Raw genomic sequence first — 20901 nt, forward strand, 5'->3', positions numbered from 1 at the left:
CAATTACCACAGTAACTGTAAATTAGCACAGTCTTTTAAGAGAGACAGGCAGACATAGGCAAAAACATGTCAGTACTGTAAATCTAGCCTAAGGAATTCACTCAAGTTTTATTAAGAAAAGGGGCAAATTCACCAGTGATAATCATTGTGTAAATATTTTTTAAAAACCGATGCATCCTAAATAACCAAACAATAGGGAAACAGTTAAGTAAGTTACCATGCATCATTATGTTTAATGAATATGATAATTAGGAATTTGAATAAAGAAAAACAATTATAGAAATAGGAGAACTGTCTAAATACAACTCAATGTCAGAAATCCAAATATAAAATTGTATATACATTATGAATCCAATTATATAAAAATATATAGCATTGGGGGCACCTGGGTGGCTCCGTCAGTTGAGCATCATCGCCGCCCCTCCCTCCACTCTCTTCCTAATAAATAAATCAATCTTAAAAATACACACACGCGCGCGCACACACACATACATACACGCGTTATCTGGTAAGACCACAGGGTCATATGCGAAAAAGCAAAAGCCTGCTTTAATGTAAGGGGGTTACAGTTTCTTTTCTCCCTATCTCCAAAATGCATTTACTTTACTGTCATGATTATACTTTAAAAACAACAGGAAAAGGGGACTGTAAAGATGAAGGAAACAGATTAGCTTCAGTGACATCAGGTGAAATAAAATATAAAATGGAGGCAACATTGTGGTGTTTATCTAAACTAAAATTACAAACTTAATCTCCTCCCACTACTTAATTCTACCAATGCTAAATTCTCCTTCATTTCCTAAACTTAATCTCAACCTCTCAACTCCAGGTCTTCACGCAATCTGTTCCCTCTATTCAGAACCCTTTCCCAGGGCACCTGGGTGGCTCAGTCGGATAAGCATGGACTCTTGGTTTTGGCTCAGATAAAAATCTCATAGGTCCCTGAAAATAGAGCTACCCTATGACCCAGCAATTGCACTACTGGGTATTTACCCTAAAGATACAAATGTAGTGATCCAAAGGGGCACGTGCACCCGAATGTTTATAGCAGCAATGTCCACAATAGCCAAACTATGGAAAGAACCTAGATGTCCATCAACAGAAGAATGGATAAAGAAGACATGGTGTGTGTGTATGCGCGCGCGCGCATACACACACACACACACACACACACACACACACACGAGCGGAATACCACGCAGCCATCAAAAGAAACGAAATCTTGCCCTTTGTGACGATGTGGATGGAACTAGAGGGTATTACACTGAGTGAAATAAGTCAATCGGAGAAAGACAACTATCATATGATCTCCCTGATATGAGGAAGTGGAGATGCAACATGGGGGGTTAAGGGGGTAGGAGAAGAATAAATGAAACAAGATGGGATCAGGAGGGAGACAAACCATAAGAGACTCTTTTTTTTTTTTTAAGACTTTTATTTATTTATTTATTTGACAGAGATCACAAGTAGACAGAGAGGCAGGCAGAGAGAGAGAGGAGGAAGCAGGCTCCCTGCTGAGCAGAGAGCCCGATGCAGGGCTCAATCCCAGGACCCTGAGATCATGACCTGAACCGAAGGCAGAGGCTTTAACCCACTGAGCCACCCAGGCGCCCCCAAACCATAAGAGACTCTTAATCTCACAAAACAAACTGAGGGTTGCTGGGGGGAGGGGGGTCGGGAGAAGGGGGATAGGGTTATAGAAGATCAAGCCCCACATGGGGCTCTGTGCTCAGCTCCGAGTCTGCTTAAAAGAGTCTCTCCCTCTGCCCCTCCCCCATCGCATGCAGGACCATGCTCTTTCTCTCAAATAAATAAATACATAAATCTTTAAAAAACAAGACAAAATAAAATCTCTCCCTCCTCCTCTTCACTTAGCCAGACCTCAGATGGAATGTGATTTCCTAACAGTAGTCTTCCTGCCCTTCCTGCAGATAGGTTCCCTCGCACCCCCAGATTCCTGCATTCCCTTTTCATATTAATCATACCATGCTACTTGTGCATTACTCGTCTTACCCACCAGTTCTGTGCTCTAGAGGCCACCAACCACGTTCATCTTGTTCTCGTCTATATCCCCAAAGACCAACCCCGCAGCAGTATACCTGGAGATGCTCATTCGTATCTGTTAATACTGAAAGATATTTTTTATTCAAAATCATATATTCCCTTCCTTAAAATTTGTCTTAAAAATCAGATTTAAACACCATGACTCTTTTCTTTTAAGAAATCAATTTACAGCATCATGTGTCTCCAAGTTGTCAAAAAAGCAAGATTTAGATCTCTTATACTCTGCAATACTCCAAAATTTTCCAGCTTTCACTACACCCTACAATTATTAAACTTTTAAGAGTTGTAACTATAGATGGTAACTATCCTGACATTCCACATTAAAATCTAATATAACCCATAAATCTCTAAAACCTAACAAGAATCAGACTTGATACGTTCATTTATTCTATTTTTAGCTGAGGAAAATTTATTAGGACAAAGACAAAGAGGCACCAGGTTATAAGAAAAGCTAATCCTTAGAGAAGCGATAAAGAGCTTCCGTGGTTTACTGCTACAAAGCCAATTCAATATTGCTACACCTTTTACCTTCCAAGTATTTGTTCGACAGCATCTTGAGATTTTGTCAACATAATTCAAAATGGGAATTGTGCAGAAAGAAACTTCTCTCAATAAAAGTTGAATGTTGTCCCCTTTCTAGGTCAATCTCATATTCTAGAAAATATCTCACCACCTTTTTTCTCAAGCTTTCATAATAAAAGCAAAACAAACTAGTAAAGCAGACAATAAATCCCATTCTTATGCAACATTATGAATCCTATTTCAACTAAGGAAGAAATGGGAAATTTTTCTGTTAAAGAGCTAAATGGAAAAAAGCGGAGAGATCACCATGCTGTCTTCCTCTCTCCTCCAGACAAGCTTCCTGAAGGAATGCCTCCAAACCATCACACACGTTAGGAAAGACCCCATTCATTGGAGGAACCCCCCACCCCCACCCCAGACAACCCTCACCTGAGGGCTACTCTAAACACCAGTATTGTGAAGGATTAAGAATTCCTGAGGGACTGTCCCAGGTTCAAGGAGACTACAGAGGGAATGAAGCTGGTGGGTAACACCCAGATGGGCCCTGCACTGCTCTCCAGATCTGCTCTCCAGGACACTGCTGGGAAACTGAACAACAACAGAAGGACTGTAGAATAGATAAACATAATTCACCTATGTAGTCACTTTACTGTGGTTACGAAAAAGAATGTCCTTGTTCTTCAAAGCTACATACTGAAGGACTAATGGGTAGAGGAGTGTGATACATACAACCTACTTCAAATAGTTACAAAATAATTTTTTGTATATATGAAATTTTTTATATATTTTTAGAAATACAAAAAAATAAAGAATTGATCCTGTTAAAAAAAAATTAAGCTGCACTGGTTGGGAAAGAGAGGCAGAATTTCACATGCTAAAAAGAGATACACTCTAATCAAAGGAAGAAATAAGAAGGAAAACTTTGCAGATCTCAACAATGTCATTTTCCATCAGAATGCAGTTCAGCACTGAGTTAGAAAAGCACATCTCGGGCGCCTGGGTGGCTCAGTGGGTTAAGCCTCTGCCTTCGGCTCAGGTCATGATCTCAGGGTCCTGGGATCGAGTCCCGCATTTGGCTCTATGCTCAGCAGGGAGCCTGCTTCCTCCTCTCTCTCTGCCTGCCTCTCTGCCTACTTGTGATCTCAGTCAAATAAGTAAATAAAATCTTTAAAAAAGAAAGAAAAGCACATCTCTACAGTTAGATGAAAACTTCTGATGGCTAATAATTTTACAGCACATTTTAGGGGAAAAGACAATAATGACTTCACCTTTGTAATACAAATCAAACGTTTTATTTTATTATTTTTTAAAGATTGTTTTTTTTTTAAATTTGACAGAGAGGTAGGCGGAGGGGTTGGGAAGCAGGCTCCCCACCGAGAAGACAGCCTAATGCTGGGCTAAATCCCAGGACCCTGAGACAATGACCCAAGCCAAAGGAAGAGAGAAGCTCAACCCACCAAGCCACCCAGGCGCCCCACATATCAAACATTTTAAAGTAATTTTTTTAACTACAGAGTTACCTCTACTAAGAAATCATTTAAGACCCAAGTTCCTCTTAACAGTCAGTCTGGGTACCTAAAAAGTTGGAGTGGATTCTCCTGTCCTGGGCAATGTTCCCCATATGTATCAGTACATACACCTATAGGTACATGTAAGTACAAAGTTCCCATAAAAGGTCTAAGGCTGATTTGGGTAAAAACAAGAAAGTCAAAATGGCCCTGCTGACTCTATACGAGGTAACCTGGACCAAGACCATAACAATAGAGAAGCATCTTTCCTCAGGAGATTCTGTGACAAGGAAGACTTCCCCTTACTTAGCAGTAAAGAAACCTTCTTTTAAATAGCATCTAGGTTATTTTTACCATCAGAAACAACATTTTTTTTATAACAAAGCATGCCAATGAAATACATTTTAGTGATCATATTTTAATAGTATCAATCAATCATTTGGCATATAAAGTTATGTTGATACAGTTAAAACAACAAATTCAAGCTGGTTTGAAAATCAAATTCAAATTCTGTGGTACCAAAATTGTCATGAGTAAACAAGTTTGCAAGTTTGCAATGTTCTTTCCACACGGGTAAGACCCAGCCCCTCCTTTCCTAATCCAGAACACATCCCACCTCATTAGATCTACACAATACATAAAGCAAATGACAAAAAGTTATTATCTAAAGAAAATACACAAGACCAACTACTATGAATTTATATAAAAACTTAGTGTGTGTGTACATGTGTGCATTCTCAAATTTCTTTTAAATTAGAATTAATCATATTCTACTTCACTTTGCATTAGAACGTAACAAGGTTAACCAGTGAAGACATCAAACACAGTACTTTACTGGAGACTGTCAAAACCCTTACTAACATGTCCTATAACTTCCATTTCTATCCTATTCTTCTAGAATCTTCAATAGGCAACTGTATTTTTTAAAAGACATTGTGACACCAAATGCTCTACAATTTAATACAAATGAAACATGAGTGTACATCAGTGTCTTACTGAAATCTTTCCATGCTTCACTGTTTAAAGTGAATGCTTTAACATTCTGAATGATCCAAACATGTGAGTAGGAAAGAAAACTAGTTCGACTCCAGGGTACCTAGGTAATTCCAGCAAAGTCAGCTTCTGAATTCAGGGGCAAAAAATAGCATTCTACAATCAACTGCCTACACATGACCACTATCTCTGAACACGAATTTAATAACTAACCTATGACTCAGTGCTCAAAGGGAGAAGGAGACTGGGATAGGGGAAGAAGAGTGAAGATGCTTTCACTCTATTCCTGACTCCTTCTAACCAACAGCTTTAATGAGAAGCTAGAAATAATTACTTTCATAGTCACCTTGTCAATCTCCAAAAAAGAAAAAAAGAATAGAATATCAAAACACTATTTTAGATCAGTTTTGAGGGAGAAAGATACAGGCTTGGAAATATCAATTCCACACTTCTGGGAAAGGCGGAAAAAATTATATAACGACATGCACCATCCACGTTGACGGGTTCAAATTCCCTTACCAGAAAACATCTACTTATGTTTAAGGTAAAAAAGTGTAATATACAGCTGTCCAGATTCTATTAAAAAAAAAACACTGAATATTAATATATGTAGATTAGCCAGACCATATAATACGTATCACTTACTTATGTTAGTTATAGTTGAAGTAAGACACTTTGCCAAGTCTCCTCTGTATAAAATTCACTTATGTCTCAAAATTTTTCAATTCAGACTTCAGCCTTTGCACTCAGGAGAGTTCTGCATCCAGCATGAGCTCTTGTGCTCTACACAGATCTAATTTATACAGTGAGTCAAGAAGTAGAAGAAATGATCCAACACAGCCTTTCTTTTCCTTTTTCCTCTCCTTTGAAGTGAGTTGAGTTCTCACTTAAGGTTTGTAACACAGCTATTTCCTAGCGTAAAGTTATGCCTTCCTTGGTGCCATTGTTGTAAGGTGTTTTTCCCTAGACCTTCCCTTATGTGGTTTTACCTTTGTTGAATTTGTATAAACAACTGTACAAAAAAAAAAAAATCACTTACTAAGGTGTGCTTTCCACTATGTCTTTCAATAAATGAGAAATACCAAAAGTCATTCCATAATATTTTCATACAGAAATTCATTTTTAGAGAAGTTAATGTAAAAGAGAAATGGAAAATTTTAAGCCAGTACATCAGTTCTAATAACACGATTCAAGTATAAACTGTATAAATCAAAATATTTTCTGAAATTAATGAAAGAGATAACATGATGAATATTTAAGAGCATTAATTTTAAATAAATACTCTGCTCCATCTCTACTTGCCTAGAGAATAAGCAGGAAGAACAGAGAACACGTGCCTACAGTTGGAACAAGGTGCCTCTGAAAGTAACCAGGACAACAAGGAGCAACAGATGTAGGCCCCCAAACCCTGAAAACTGCATGTTTAAGTTTTCTTAATTTAGTCTAACAGAGGCATTTCTCGTTTCACTGAATAGCTGTGTTCCTACCAGGCAAAATTGGAAATGAAAATTTTCTCACAGATATTATCATAAATTTTAGAACTAGAAGGCTTCCAGACAATGTAGGCCAGTCCCCATATTTAAAACAAGGAAATGGGTAAGGGTGCAGCAGGAGGTGTGGGGGGAGTGGGGCGGAGAGTGGAGACACATTTAAGAGGTCAAGCCAATGGCCAGACCTAACATGGCTAGTTAACAGCAAAGCCAATCCAGGTCTCTGGGACCCTTAAAGAAGACTGTTACTGGACAACTTACTCTCTCAAAATGGGATTTTAAAGAATTTCTCTTAAGAACAGAGTATCTTGGGGCGCTGGAGTGGCTCAGTTGTTAAGCACCTGCCTTCCTGGGATTGGGCCCCACACTGGGCTCCCTGTTCCGAGGGAAGCCTGCTTTCTCCCTCTCCCACTCCCTCTGCTTCTGTTCCCTCTATCACTATGTCTCTGTCAAAGAAAAAAGAAAAAGAAAAACAGAGTATCTTAAAACTATTATAAAGAGGCTGGAGCACACTAGTTTGTGTTATACTAAAGAATTTCAATTAAAGTTAATTTAGATACCAAGTTTATCTATATTATGCAATATATTGTAGCTTAAAACAAAAATGTTAATGACAGACTTGCAAAACCTATGTAAATAATGTCATTTTTAAACAACAATAGCAGGTAAATGATTTGAAATTTTAAGATTTAGCTAGGAAAAGTAATTTAGAAGCTTTACTGACATTATATTGTAATAGTACAGTAAGTGACATTTATGCTACAAATTTAAATGACTTCTGATAAAAAAGAAAACTAGATTTTCATAGAAAATGTTCTGTTTAACTACAAACCAATTTATTTTATATATATGTAAATGTGTTAGTGTGTGTGACACAAAGAGGAAGAAAAAGGGAGACCAGGAAAGAATTAAATGGACATGGGGCACCTGGGTGGCTCAGTGGGTTAAAGTCTCTGCCTTCGGCTCAGGTCATGATCGAGTCCCGCACTGGGCTCTCTGCTTGGCAGAGAGACTGCTTCCTCCTCTCTCTCTCTGCCTGCCTCTCTGCCTACTTGTGATCTCTCTCTGTCAAATAAATAAAACCTTAAAAAAAAAAAAAGAATTAAATGGACAAAGTGTGAACAATAGGTACACTGGATAAAAGATATATGAAGAATTTGGGTTCTAAAATGTTACAGCTTTTCTTGTTACAAGCTTGAAAACCTATCAAAACAAGAAGACACTAGATGATGCAAATCATCTCAATAAAAACTTAATACTATACTTATATTTGAATGCTATAATTGAATATACTCTATAAGAAATACTACATTAAAATCATGTTAAATTTCCCACAGTTATCAAACTAAGAATTACTCATTTTTTTTGCAGCAAGTGGTCAAAAGATGATAAACTGGCTAAAAGTAAAGTTTATTTCATTTTCAAATGTCAGTACTAACACAGTGAAGTGCCTTAAACTAAGAAACTGATCAAATAAATTATCTGAGAAGCAATTTTTGTTGGCATTCTTCACCACCGCACCTACAGTGTACTGTGCCACGGCTCTGATGGCTTAGACACAGGCTGTTTCTCAACACAGACTGGTATACACTGTACCTGGCCCAGCCCACTAAATGCTAGCAGGTCTCCCCAGTAACTATGACAACCAGAAATTCTCCATACACTTCCAAATCCCCACCCCCCACCATGAAAATTCTGATTTTACACTTGACCCTTGAACATGGCGGGAGTTATGGGCACCGAACCCTGACACAGTTTGAAAATCTGCCTTTAACTTCTGAGTCCCCAAAAACTTAACTACTAATAGTTAAGTACTCTGGAAGAGAAGCCTTACAGATACAGAATTGATTAACATATACTTCCTCAGAGGTCCTGCATGCTGTATTCCTACAATAAAGTAGGCTAGAGAGATGAAACTATTATGAAAATCAAGAGGAAAAGACATTTAGAGTACTGCACTGTATTTCTTTAAGTAGAGTCACCACACTCTGTTACATTAGTTTCAAGGGTACCATACAGGGGTCCGACAGCTCTAACTCCGTGTGCTATGCTCTCCACAGGCCTACCTACCATCTGTCACCATACCGTCCTATATCGTACTCATCCAAAACTTCCACGATACAAGAGGACTGGCACTGTTCAAACCTGTGTTATTCAAGGGTCAAGTATATATTCACTTTAGTTAACATTTAAAATTTTATCTGCCAAAATCCAAACTTATCAAGCGTAAATGTCTTAATATAACAAATAGATATGTACAGTTTACAAAGGGATTTCTTTCAAGAGTCTGTTAAATGCAAATACCCCAGTATTCAAAACACAATTCAACGTAAGTTTTCTTTTCTGTAACCTCTACCCAACTTCTAAGGTACACATCTCTTCCATAAAACAAGATATATATCTTCATAATTATCCTACACAGAAATTTTAGCCAGTACTTAGGGAAAGCCTTATATTATTCGTTCCATTAGTAAGACTCAGAAGAATCCTTCTGCCACCCTGAAGGACTTAGTAATCTATCACTTATTTATAACATTATCTGTTCTAACAAATATTAAATTGTTCTCACTTAAGCATGAACTTAAAGTGTACTGCTCCGCAGAATGAAGGTATTTGTTCCTACTCTGTTAGAAAGCCACAGATTACACCCCAAATTATTCACTGCCATTACATTTTCCTCACTTAAATGAGAAATGTTTCATATTCAGAAATGACGTCAAAAAACTCACTCCTTTATTTAGGCCAAAGGGCGGATCAAACACTCCAGTGCAAGATTCACTCCTGGATTGCCAAGTCAGAAGAAACTTGACACAGAAGTCCTCTCTTAGAAAATATGTCATTATTACTTACAGAACCAAAGTTTCCTAAAGAAAATGAAATACAGTATGTATGATAAAATTTACAAACAGTAGAGGAGATAAACTTTATTTTTTCATGTTAAAAGTTGTTAAAAAAAAAGTTGTTAAAATAAAATTAAATAGTACCCTAAATAATCATTTTTGGGTTTTGGTGTTTTTTAGGTTTGTTTTTGTTTAACCTGCTCCACCAAAATAATCATCTGGAAACTGTTGTACAATGCTGTGTAACAACTCCTGTTGTTACAATCTCCATTACAGATCTAAGAGGTCCATTTCAAATTATAGCCCAGTTTAAGTATAACAACTTTCAGATAAATACTTTATCTTGGGCACCACCCGATAAAACAAAACTTTGAAAAAAAAAAAGTTGACAAGTGTTTAACATTGCAACATATGCAAATACAGAAAAACAGAAACAATTTAAGCACTAAAAATCAAAAGGCTTTTTGTGGATTGTAACAGTCAACAATCCACAATGAAATGCACAACTCATAGCACACACATAATACATTTTCCACCAGATAAATATCTTGCCTCAAAATAGGGCAGAATATATAAAAATCTAGAGCAAAAGCTGAAAAACATTTTAAAACATTTAAGCAGTTCTCTAGGGTTTAGCTGGGGCATCCCAACTAGGGTGCCCAGGCGTGCCCAGGTGTGCAGAGAAGGGATCCCTGCCCCTTACAGGACAGTTGGGCACAAGCCTGGTCTGAGGGGGCAGAGCCCACTGCCTCGGAGCCCCGCACAGCTCCATCAGCTTACCCGCATGCAGGACAACTTCCACCACACAGTTCATGACACGGAAAGGGCTAGGAAATGCTTCTGAGAAAAACCCACCCAGACATAACAAGTATCAACCTTTCTTTTAATCTCTACAGAAATACTGAAGAAAATAAACAAACAAAAAAACCCCAAAACTTTAGTTACCCATCATTCTCACCCAGATGCAGGTTTGGAAATCCTATCTAGACTTCAAAGATGTATCTTCCTATTTTTTAACCTGTACTATGATTCTTCACTATTTTTTTTTTCAAAAACCAAAACTCTGATATATTCAGTTTCCACCATTTTGAAAACTTACAACCCCCTAAAAACTACATCTTAACACAGACACAGTAACACTCCCTAACCTATGGTCACAGTGGTCTACTCAAGAATGACTTCTGTCAGTACAGAAAGGCGTCACATTGGCAGGAATAAGAAACTCACAGCCTACTTCAAAGAAAGTCTAAAATGGGCTGAAAACTAAGAAAAAAGCTACAAGGCAAATATGGCCTATGACCAATCTTTTTAACTTATATCTAACAAAAATGTCTATTTGTCAGAGTAATTTTTCCATAACGAAATCTTCAGTTGCTCCCCTAACTGAAATCCTTCAACAGCTCCTTAAGCCCTGCAGGGTGAAATGCGAACTTCTGAACGTCCCTGCCTCAGACCCTGACTACACCTCCTCCAGCTTTCTCTCTCCCTGTCTCTACGTCATTCCTCATTTCTATGCTCCCAAATGCTCAACCACGCAGAGTTATGCCTCCATGCCTTTCTCACACTGTCTCACTTCCTCGCCAACACTCTATCCTATGCCACACTCCACACACACACACACACACACACTCTCTCTCTCTCTCTCTCTCTCTCTCTCTCTCCCCTCACCCCAGCCCTCAATCTCCCTTCACATGGGATCAGCTTAAATTTCACCTAAAGATAGTAACACATGGAACAGCTACCCCATACTAAAGGATGTTACTTAGGAACACCCAAAGCCATGCGTTATTTATTGAGCACCTATTAAGTGCCAGGAAAAGTGTTTCATGCTAGTAATAAAAATCTTTGGCCTCAAGGATCTTACACTACATGAAAATAAGAATGAACAACTGTGTGATTTTGAAGAGTAGGACAGGAACTAGAGTGAGGCAAGCAGGGTGCTACAGGAGGAAGCATGATGGGGCTCGACTAGCAAGGAAACGTGACGCAAGGATAACAAAGAGGAACCCTAGGAGTTGGGGAACTAAGCAGAAACTGGCTGGGGGCTTTCTAATCTTCAACGTAAAGTAAGAAGTTTGAACTTTATGTTCATAAACTTCCGATTATATGTTCACTCTTTATGACTCTCTGGTCTTCACAATACGCAGAGAAGTAACCAGATAAAACATAAAAAACAAGTCACTAAAATGACCCACCTATGCCCCTAAACATGTTCAACATCTCTCGATCAGAAATCTAACAGGAACACCAAGTGTGAGGCCCCAAAGCAGGAAAAGGCAGCAGGAAGTAAATCCCATGGGGTAACTGTACATAAAGGAGTTCCGTGCAAAGCAGGGTCCTTGCCTTAAACCAGGGGCAGGAGTGGCACTAGTCCTGGATTAAGAAACTGGACTGAAGAAGGCTTTTTAGCTAAGCGTGCTGAAGCCACTACTGAGGAAGTTGCTGACCTAATGCCAGCTGACTCGGTGAGAGAATCTGTGATATCACCAGCATCACCACGGGGCTGGTGCTCTGATCCACTAACACAAGACCTGATTCTGATCTGGGAACTCCAAAGGCAGGCAGAGACAACTGCAAAGCTGCCAGACCAGCAGGGAAAATCACAAAAAGACAAAGACCTAGGAGAAAGAGAAAGAATTTTCATCAGAATGAGCCTGCAAAATTGCAGAACATGATGAAAACTCCAACAGCATCAACAGCCACAATATAAATTCACTGGAGACAAAACAAAAAATAAAATCAAGTGATCTGAAAGAGACTTCAAAATAAGCACATAAAGATCCACAAAGAGATAAAAGACTAATAAAAGAACCAAATTTTTAAAATAAAAACAAGCAGAAATGAGAAAAGAACTAATGGATATAAAAAAAGACAAAAATATTACAAATGAAATACAGCCATTGTGTTTACAAGTAAAAACTTGTACAAGGATCAGACAATTTATTATTAGTCACCTAACGAGCTATCCCGCACCTCTGCCCTTGTCCACACAGGGCTCTGAATTTTTAAGGGCAGCTGCATACAAGACACTGTTAGACTCTAAGATTCAAAAATGAAAGAGCATACCTGGCCTCAAAGAACTCTGTAATGGTGATGCTAACTGAACACTAAGATTACAAAGTAAAATGAAAATTTCCCAAAGTGCAGTAAGCATTTTTAAGTTAAAATGCCTGACATTTCTTAGTCTTCATAAATTCCTACTTCCATCTTTACTATGAGCTGGCACTCTTTGGTAGACAAACGTTCTGACAAAATTTCCTATCAATGGAGTGGAAATATCAAAAGCTGCTTCCCCTCTAATCTGTATTTGAACTCATCTAGCAACTATCCTAGTTTATTCAAAGCACACCACTGACAAAGTAGCCCACTGAAAAGTCTCAAATATCAGAGCTCATTTCTTGCAATATTATTCTTAGCAGAAAGCACTCAAAGATTTCACAATAACAACAGCCTCATTTTCATTTGTCAAAAACAGCCTAATTATTTCAATCGATGTTAAGAATAACTATTCGGATTAAAATAAATATAATCATTATGAATTACATGTGAAAATTTTTGAACTCTCCAACATTATATTCCCCAGTAGGAAATGCTCACTCTATGCCAAAGTTCTCGTAACCAGAGACGCTGTACTTTTTTTAAAGTACATCAAAACTCTCATATGATCACAGGGTAAAAATCTTAATTCTTCCCTCACTCTCTAAAAGTAAACAGTTAATACAAAAGAGTAAAATCCAGCTCTCCTCCTCATTGGAAATAGTGGATAGGAATGGCAGAAAATATTACATATAGTACAATCCCCTTAGACTGAGAACATAAAATCTGTATCAAATCTGCGAAGTCTTTTAGGATATACTTGCTTCTCATTCCACCAAAGACACTATCAAAGACATCTTTTTTTTTCTTAAATACAATACTGACACATGTTATCTAATGATTAAGCTTCACACAATTAAACCTCTGCTAATTAGGTCAACTTAAACTTAAATTTTCCCTCTTCAAATTTATTTCTTTTTCCCCCACCCACTTCTCCTCTGGCAACCACTAACTTGTCTTCTATATTTATGAGTCTGTTTCCCTCTTCATATTTCTAACAAGTCCCTTTCCAATGACTAGTCAACAGAATATTTTGGGGAACAGAACTAAATCAGCCAAGAAATTAACGACACAGATTTCCTCAGCACATCTAACTTCTCCAAATAAATGAAACATCAGAAAGGATCTCCTTGTTCTAATAGAGACAGGTGCACAACTGGGCTGAACCAGATTATATAATCTCTGTTGAAGTGACATAATTCCAGTCTGTCCCATAACAAATTTTTTCTTCTCTTTGAGTACTCCACAAATGCTCCTGAGGCCCCTGAAATTAAAACAAAGATGGACACTTACTCATGACTGGAAATGTCCCTGTAGGCTGTCCCGATCGGAGAGTAAACCAGAATCTGCTGCCCAAAGCTTCTCAGAAGAATACATGTCCTGGTCAGAAAACAAAGAGAAAGAAATCATCTTTTCTAAAGGTCAGCATTTAAAATAAAATCTTCTAAAAGGTAATGAAAATAATCATTTTGACAATTTTCTATTTCTAAAAGAACACTCTGGTGTCATCTAAATATTAAAAAAAGACCTATCAATCTTTAACATTCATCTTTCCTTTGTAAGACGTTATCTCAAAAGCAAATACTGTGTATAAAATAATTATCACACAGAAACTTATTAACAGGTGTCCTTGGTCTTCACTTACTAAAATCTTATTCCTTCCCCCTTTCCCACATAAGTGAGTCCTAGAAAGGAAGCACTCCATATTGGGTAGATATAGCATATCACAGCTGCTAGATTTTTTTGGATTACACATAAATAATTCATATAAACTATCAAAATAAAACGACCAAAGTTATTCCTATAACTCCTTCTCTAATAGTTCCCTTCCTCCTCCTTCTCTAATAGTTCCCTTCCTTCTCTAATAGTGGGCATTTTCCTCATTATAAAATATCGTTTCATTGTTTTTAAAAAACTGTAAACAGCAGCAAAATAGAAAAAATCTCTCACCACACAACGCCATTACATCTATGCAACTATGTGGGGCACGTTTCCTTTCAAGGGATTTTCTTTAAGTATTCTTAAAATACACTTCAAAAATGCTACATAAAACATTTCATATTTGGTTCTTTTCACTTCAAGGCAAGATAAAGCATCAACCTGTATTAGTATAAATACAAACTATATCTTCCTTACTTCATTAACATATTTTTAAAAATGAGGCATAAAGACTAATGCTGTATTTCAATGTATTCATGGATGATAAGTGCCTCCCAGATCTAATAATAAGATTCCATAGATAAATTAAAATTCAGTATAAAATTTGCACTGTGCTTCCTCATGTACAGCTTTCTTCACTAACTGATAAACTACTTTTTGCAACTTCAAGAAGTGACAATTATCTTTTAAGACGATTAAGAAAATAGCCTAGTACTAAGGACCTCTGATTCTGAAATCGATTAAAGTTCAGGTAACATTTTTTTGAAGAAATAATGCTTATCCCATCTATATACTTCTTTACTCGTGCCATGTAACATACATGAGAAATACAAATTTACAAAATGAAAATCTGTATGCGCAGCATGACTCGCAGACTGTAATTAGCAGCGGCATATAATCACGGAGCTGCTGCATAATCACCTGACCCCCACCCCACACGCTTTCTTCTTTATCTATGCAGTAAACACTATGATTTTCATTTCCAGATAACCCACTTATCCCAAAGGAAATGAGAAGTTGTATGGAAAATCTAAAACAACATATAATCTACATGTTAGTTTTAGAATACGGGATGTAAGCTTCTCACTATAAATACACACTCTTGATGGCGCTTCACAGGGTCCATCAGACCTGTTTTCCCTCCCAGGGCACTATGAGGTCAGACATGCTGACCCCCAGAGCATACTGAATGATGACGACATGGGAAGGCAATCCCACGTCACAGATACACAAAGGAGATTAACATTGGTAGATGATCCAGAAGTTCCCTTCCTCTCTAAGAGTCTCTTTAGCTGGGGACTTTTTATCCTGTTTATGTTGAAGTTTTCGATCTTAAATTTAAAATTCCTAAAGGGCAACATCAAAGCACAATGCACTAAGAAGTGCGCTCCTCCTAACCATAATCATAAAATGCTGAACAAATACGTATTCAAGACTTGAAGTTCCTAAGACATCAAGAATTTTCTTAGCACCGAAATTAGTAACTTCAAAAATGCCAGGATAATAAAACTCATAAACAGTGCATTGATCATCTTGCCATTTAAAGTGATGAATATACTTTACAAATCTGCAACAATGTTTGTATTGGAATGACCGCACAATGTCATGGAGTAGTTCTTATTAAGTAATATACTTTGAAATTACTTATAACTGAATACACTGGTTCAAGATTCTTTACCCTAATCACAGCTTTGAAATGCAGGTCTTCGTATCTACTCTCAAAGCAGGTAGTCTGGGAACTCTTTAAGCAACAAGGCAGTTCAGAAGAACATGGCATACAATGTGCTCATTCTCTTTCTCCTTCTCTAAATGCTATTCCCTCCCACTGGACATACAAAAAAAGAAAAAAAAAAATCTAACTTTGTTTTTCACACCATCCAAGAGGGGAAAAAAAAAAGTAATTTGTCTTAATTCCACAGCTTCGCATAAAAGGTATGTTGGCGTATTTCCATAAAATCTGGCCTTTAAACTCATTTTCTAGGAACTTGTGCCAAGCTGTTCATTCTCAGCATGAGAATTTATAATCATGCTAACCTAATCCTGGTTCTTTCAAGTGACTCCTCTAACTTTTCTGACAAAACTTGATAGACATGAATGACGAGCTGGCCTAAGGATACCCAACCCATCCTGACTGGGCACTCAGGGTCTACTTAAAAGTAAAGCAAACTCCACCAAATCCCTTTCTTTATTGGAGGCACTACATGACCTAAAAATAATTTCTGATACTTTTAAACAGTTAAAACCTCCCAAAGGATCTGAAAGGACTTCTGCTTTTTATAACACCAGATAATCTATTCTAGAACTAGCTCAGCAGTCCCTATGTTAATTATGTTAAAACTTAAATTGAACAGAATTATGAACCACAACATATGGTATCACATTCTATTGTTTCTAATAATATTCTTTCAGGAGACCAAACTCACAGTAACTTATTTGATTGTTGATGAACTTCTCCTACTGAAAGACATTCACAAGAATGTCAATGTCCACTGCAAGCTGATGGACTCTCCCTCCTTCCACTCTCCTCACAAATTATAATTTTAGAAAATCCAATTTAATCTTGAGAACAATTATGCTAAGTGAAAGCCATTCATATGTAAGATGAATATCCTATTATTCCACTTACATGAGGCACCTCAAAAAGTCAAATTCAGGGACAGAAAGTACAATGGTGGCTGCCACAAGCTGGCGGGGGGTGGGGAAAATGGGAGTTGGTGTTTGATGGGGACAGGATTTCAGTTTGGGAAGATGAGAAAAGTTCTGGAAATGGATAGTGATGGTTGTACATCAATGTAAATGTGCTTAATACCACTGAACTGGGTACTTAAAAAAGATTAAAATGTTAAATCCTATGTATATTTTACCACAATAAAAAAAATACAAATAAAAAAAATCAAACGTTCCAATTTTTATCATTCAAGATAAGTACCTCTCCAACTAAAAATACAGTTGTCAGGTATTTGTGTCTGAGATTCTCATGTCCAAATGGACTGGGAACCAACCCTCTTGCGACATGACATCAAACATATTTTATAAAACACAAGGTTTATTCTTTTAAGAGCATAGCAAAGCTCATAAGCAACTAAGAGAAATCCTTAGAGACCAAAAACATGAACAGGAGCACAAAAGAGAATGGTCAGTAGGCAATGTTGCCAGCAAAGGCCTTAAAGGCATTTGACAATCTCCCATAACCAAGCTGCACTGTCCAATACTGTAGCCACTAGCCACACATAACTTTTGAAATTTAAATTCATTAACACCATGTGAAATTTAAAATTCCATTCCTTTATCATACTACAGGATTTCTAATGTGGCTACTGGTTGCTGTATTAGCAGAGATGTGTAACATTTCCATCATCACAGAAAATTCTACTGGACAATGCTGAAGGGCTTTCAGTGTTGACAGTCATGCATGGGACAAAGTCGAAGCTTCACACTGTACAACATGGGAAGTCGGACTACAGTTAAGCATATAAAGCCTGCCCCTGAAGAACTGCATCTTCAATAAAAAGAATAAACTACGGGAAAAAAAAAAATCTGTCCCAAAGGAAGGATGAAGGAGAATTTTCTCCTGAGTCCAGGTTTCTTTGTATTTGGGGAAGGGGAAGGGAAAATCCACTGTAGATCTGTAACCAAAATCAAACTTCACACAAGTTTCAAGTTCAAGTCCATACACTTGCATGTTAGAAAAGTCTCAAGCCTAGAAATCAAGTCACCCTGGTTTAACAGTGTCCTCAACCACAAACTCTTTCTGGGAGAAAGCACTCTTAAGCCAGGTCTCACAAGCATTTCCACAGATACAGTTACAGTAAAAATTAGCTCAAACTTTTAAAAACAGGCATAAGCGAGATTCAAGAGAATTAAGTAATCACAAAGAGTTAAAGAGGAAAGGACTCTAATGTTTCAAAATACAACAGGAAATGGAAAATACAAGCAAAAAAGAAGGCAACAGATTAGGAAAAGAATCAGGTGAAAAACAGGATAACTAAAATTAACCTCAATAGACAAGTTCAGCAAAGTAAGTTCTGCTAAACAGAGAATTAATGGACTAGATGATAGATCTGAATAACTTTTTTTTTTTTAAGTTTATTTATTTTTGTTGAAATCTCTATACCCAACACAGGGCTCAAATTCACAATCCACAGATCAAGAGTCACATGGTCTCCCAACTAAGCCTGCCAGATGCCCCTGAACCGGAAGACAGATCTAAAATTACCCAAAATCCAACAAAGAAAGATAAAAAACATAAAGGAAGATTAAGGGACATGAAAAATAAATTAAAACATCTAATATGTATATCTAAGTGGAGTTTTAGAAAGAGAACATTAAGAATGAGGGAGTGCGGGCGCCTGGGTGGCTCAGTGGGTTAAGCCGCTGCCTTCGGCTCAGGTCATGATCTCAGGGTCCTGGGATGGAGACCCGCATCGGGCTCTCTGCTCAGCAGGGAGCCTGCTTCCTTCTCTCTCTGCCTGCCTCTCAGTGTACTTGTAATTTCTCTCTGTCAAATAAATAAATAAAATCTTAAAAAAAAAAAAAAGAATGAGGGAGTGATAATCTGCAAAAAGACAACAGCTAAGACTTTTCCTGAATTGATGAAAGATACTAATGTACAGACTCACATTCAGCAAATTCCAGAAAGTATAAATAAAATGGAAACTGACCCTGAGAGATATCATTGTGAAACTGTGAAACATCAAATACAAAGAGTTCTTAAAAACAACCAGAAACAAAAAACAGATTGCTTACAAAGCAACAGACCTACACCTGATTTATTAACTGCAACAGGAGCCAGAAAACACTAGAATAATATCTTCAAAGTTCTAAGAGGAAGAAACGTGAACTATAATTATATACTCAGCTAAACTATCTTTCCAAGAAAAATGACAAAATAATGAAAATTTCAGATACATACAGAATATACAGTAAACAGATCCTCGTTAAGGATGCTTCCAAAACTATAGTCACAAAGTAGGAAAATGATGCCAAAGAGGAATGAAATACAGAAAAGCATGGTGAGAAAAAAACAGTAAACATGACTAAATGCAAACAAGTATTTGAGGTAAGATTTCTAAATTAGGAGTTACCAAAAACAAAAACAAAGGAGTTAAAGTACTGACCAACAGCATGTAACCTAGAAGGGAGGTAATAAGAATGGAAATATCCCAAGTTTGTATGCTGTTATTCAGGAGGAAGATATGGCGGACACTGTCTTTTGTTCCTCTTGCTGTGGCTTCCCCAGGAGGGGCATATACTCCCCACCTCATGGATTTGGGGACTTGACCATACACATGTTGGACTGACACTGCACGGGTCCTAAGTGGAGATTCTAAGAGCACTGTGCTTGTCTGAGTTCTCTTGCTCCCCGACCACACACCCCAGATAGCTACTGGACCTAGAATGAGTAGACACCTAGCACATAACCGAACCCACCCCACAGCTTATAGACAAAGCCACACCTAGCAGAGACTGCCAAACCCATGAGCTAAAAAAAAAATGTGTGTCATTTTACACTACTGGAATTTTGCAGTGGTTTGTTACAGAGCATTATTACTGCAAAAGATGACTAATACAGAGAAGGAGGACATTAACTTTAAATGTAAATTCAATTTGTGAGTTTTAGTTTTACTAGAAAACTTTACTCACTAAATTTATGAACATATACACACACACATAGTGATACCATTTACATGAATTTCCAAAATACATAAAATTAACAATAAGTTGTTTAGGGACATACAGACTTATACTTTAACAGAAAAGCAAGAGAATGTTAGACCTGAATGTTGAGGCTGCTGGTTTCCTCAGGACAAACAGTGGGATAGAGAAGCAGAGATGCGATCCTAGAGGGTACTGATCATGTTCTCCTATCACTTAAGTTGAAGGACCAGATAGTACAGACACCATTATGTAACACACCTTACACACTGTTTTTTGTATAAACAATATTTTATGATATTTCCATATAAAAAAGCAAAAAATTTCCAATAAATTTGCTACGTGAAATGATTATAAATAAAAGTAACACAACATGGAGCGCCTGGGTGGCTCCATCCATTGAGTCATGACCAGGGTCCTGGGATCACACCCTGCATCAGGCTCCTGCTCAGTGGGGAGCCCTTCTCTCTCTGCCTCTACTCCTCCCCTGCTCATTCTCTCTCTCTCTCTCTCAAAGAAAGGAAGAATAAAGGTCACATAACATGTGTACTCACCTATATAAAGGAGTTAAATGCATTTATGATCTTTAAACTATAATTAAGAGGTAGAAAGAGTTGTAGTGACTCATTCATTCTCTAAAAGCTAAGACAATACCAAGTGGTAGGCAGCTCTACTACTAATTCCAAGAGAGCTTTCCTGTGCAAAGACTGATGATTATACATTATCCACACTTAAAAGCAGAAAAGAATTGTTACCATTTGTGCTGGCTGAACTCAGCTGTCTGATCGCTAAAGCTTCTGATCTCACCTTCAGAGTTGTACAATCCAAGTTCATTTTCTAGTAGAAATTCCTAGATCCTGTTTTGCAACATTGCTATGTGTTGAACTGCCATCCCAAGAAAGAGCTTAAGAAAATTTCCTTCATTGAGCCATTATTTGTAACAGAAAAAAAAAAAATTACAAACAACTTAAATGTCCAATAATAAGGGATGCACTAAATGAACCACTGTTAATTTATATATAAATATAATATATAATAATAATATATATAATAATATTATAAAATAATAGACTC

The 20901-nt window shown here is 37.3% G+C and overlaps 1 protein-coding gene across 1 annotated transcript in view; it reads right to left on the reverse strand.

Annotated features, from left to right (window-relative positions):
• The window catches only part of USP6NL (USP6 N-terminal like), a 148340-nt gene extending 134444 nt beyond the window's left edge, over nucleotides 1–13896 (reverse strand). The window contains exon 1 of the mRNA XM_059404088.1: nucleotides 13807–13896. Within this exon, the coding sequence (XP_059260071.1) occupies nucleotides 13807–13810 (4 nt within the window). The 5' untranslated portion in view covers nucleotides 13811–13896. The remainder of the gene's footprint in view (nucleotides 1–13806) is intronic.
• Between the last annotated feature and the right edge of the window lie 7005 nt (nucleotides 13897–20901).

Source organism: Mustela nigripes, chromosome 6 (genome assembly GCF_022355385.1).
Source record: "Mustela nigripes isolate SB6536 chromosome 6, MUSNIG.SB6536, whole genome shotgun sequence".
NCBI lineage: Eukaryota > Metazoa > Chordata > Mammalia > Carnivora > Mustelidae > Mustela > Mustela nigripes.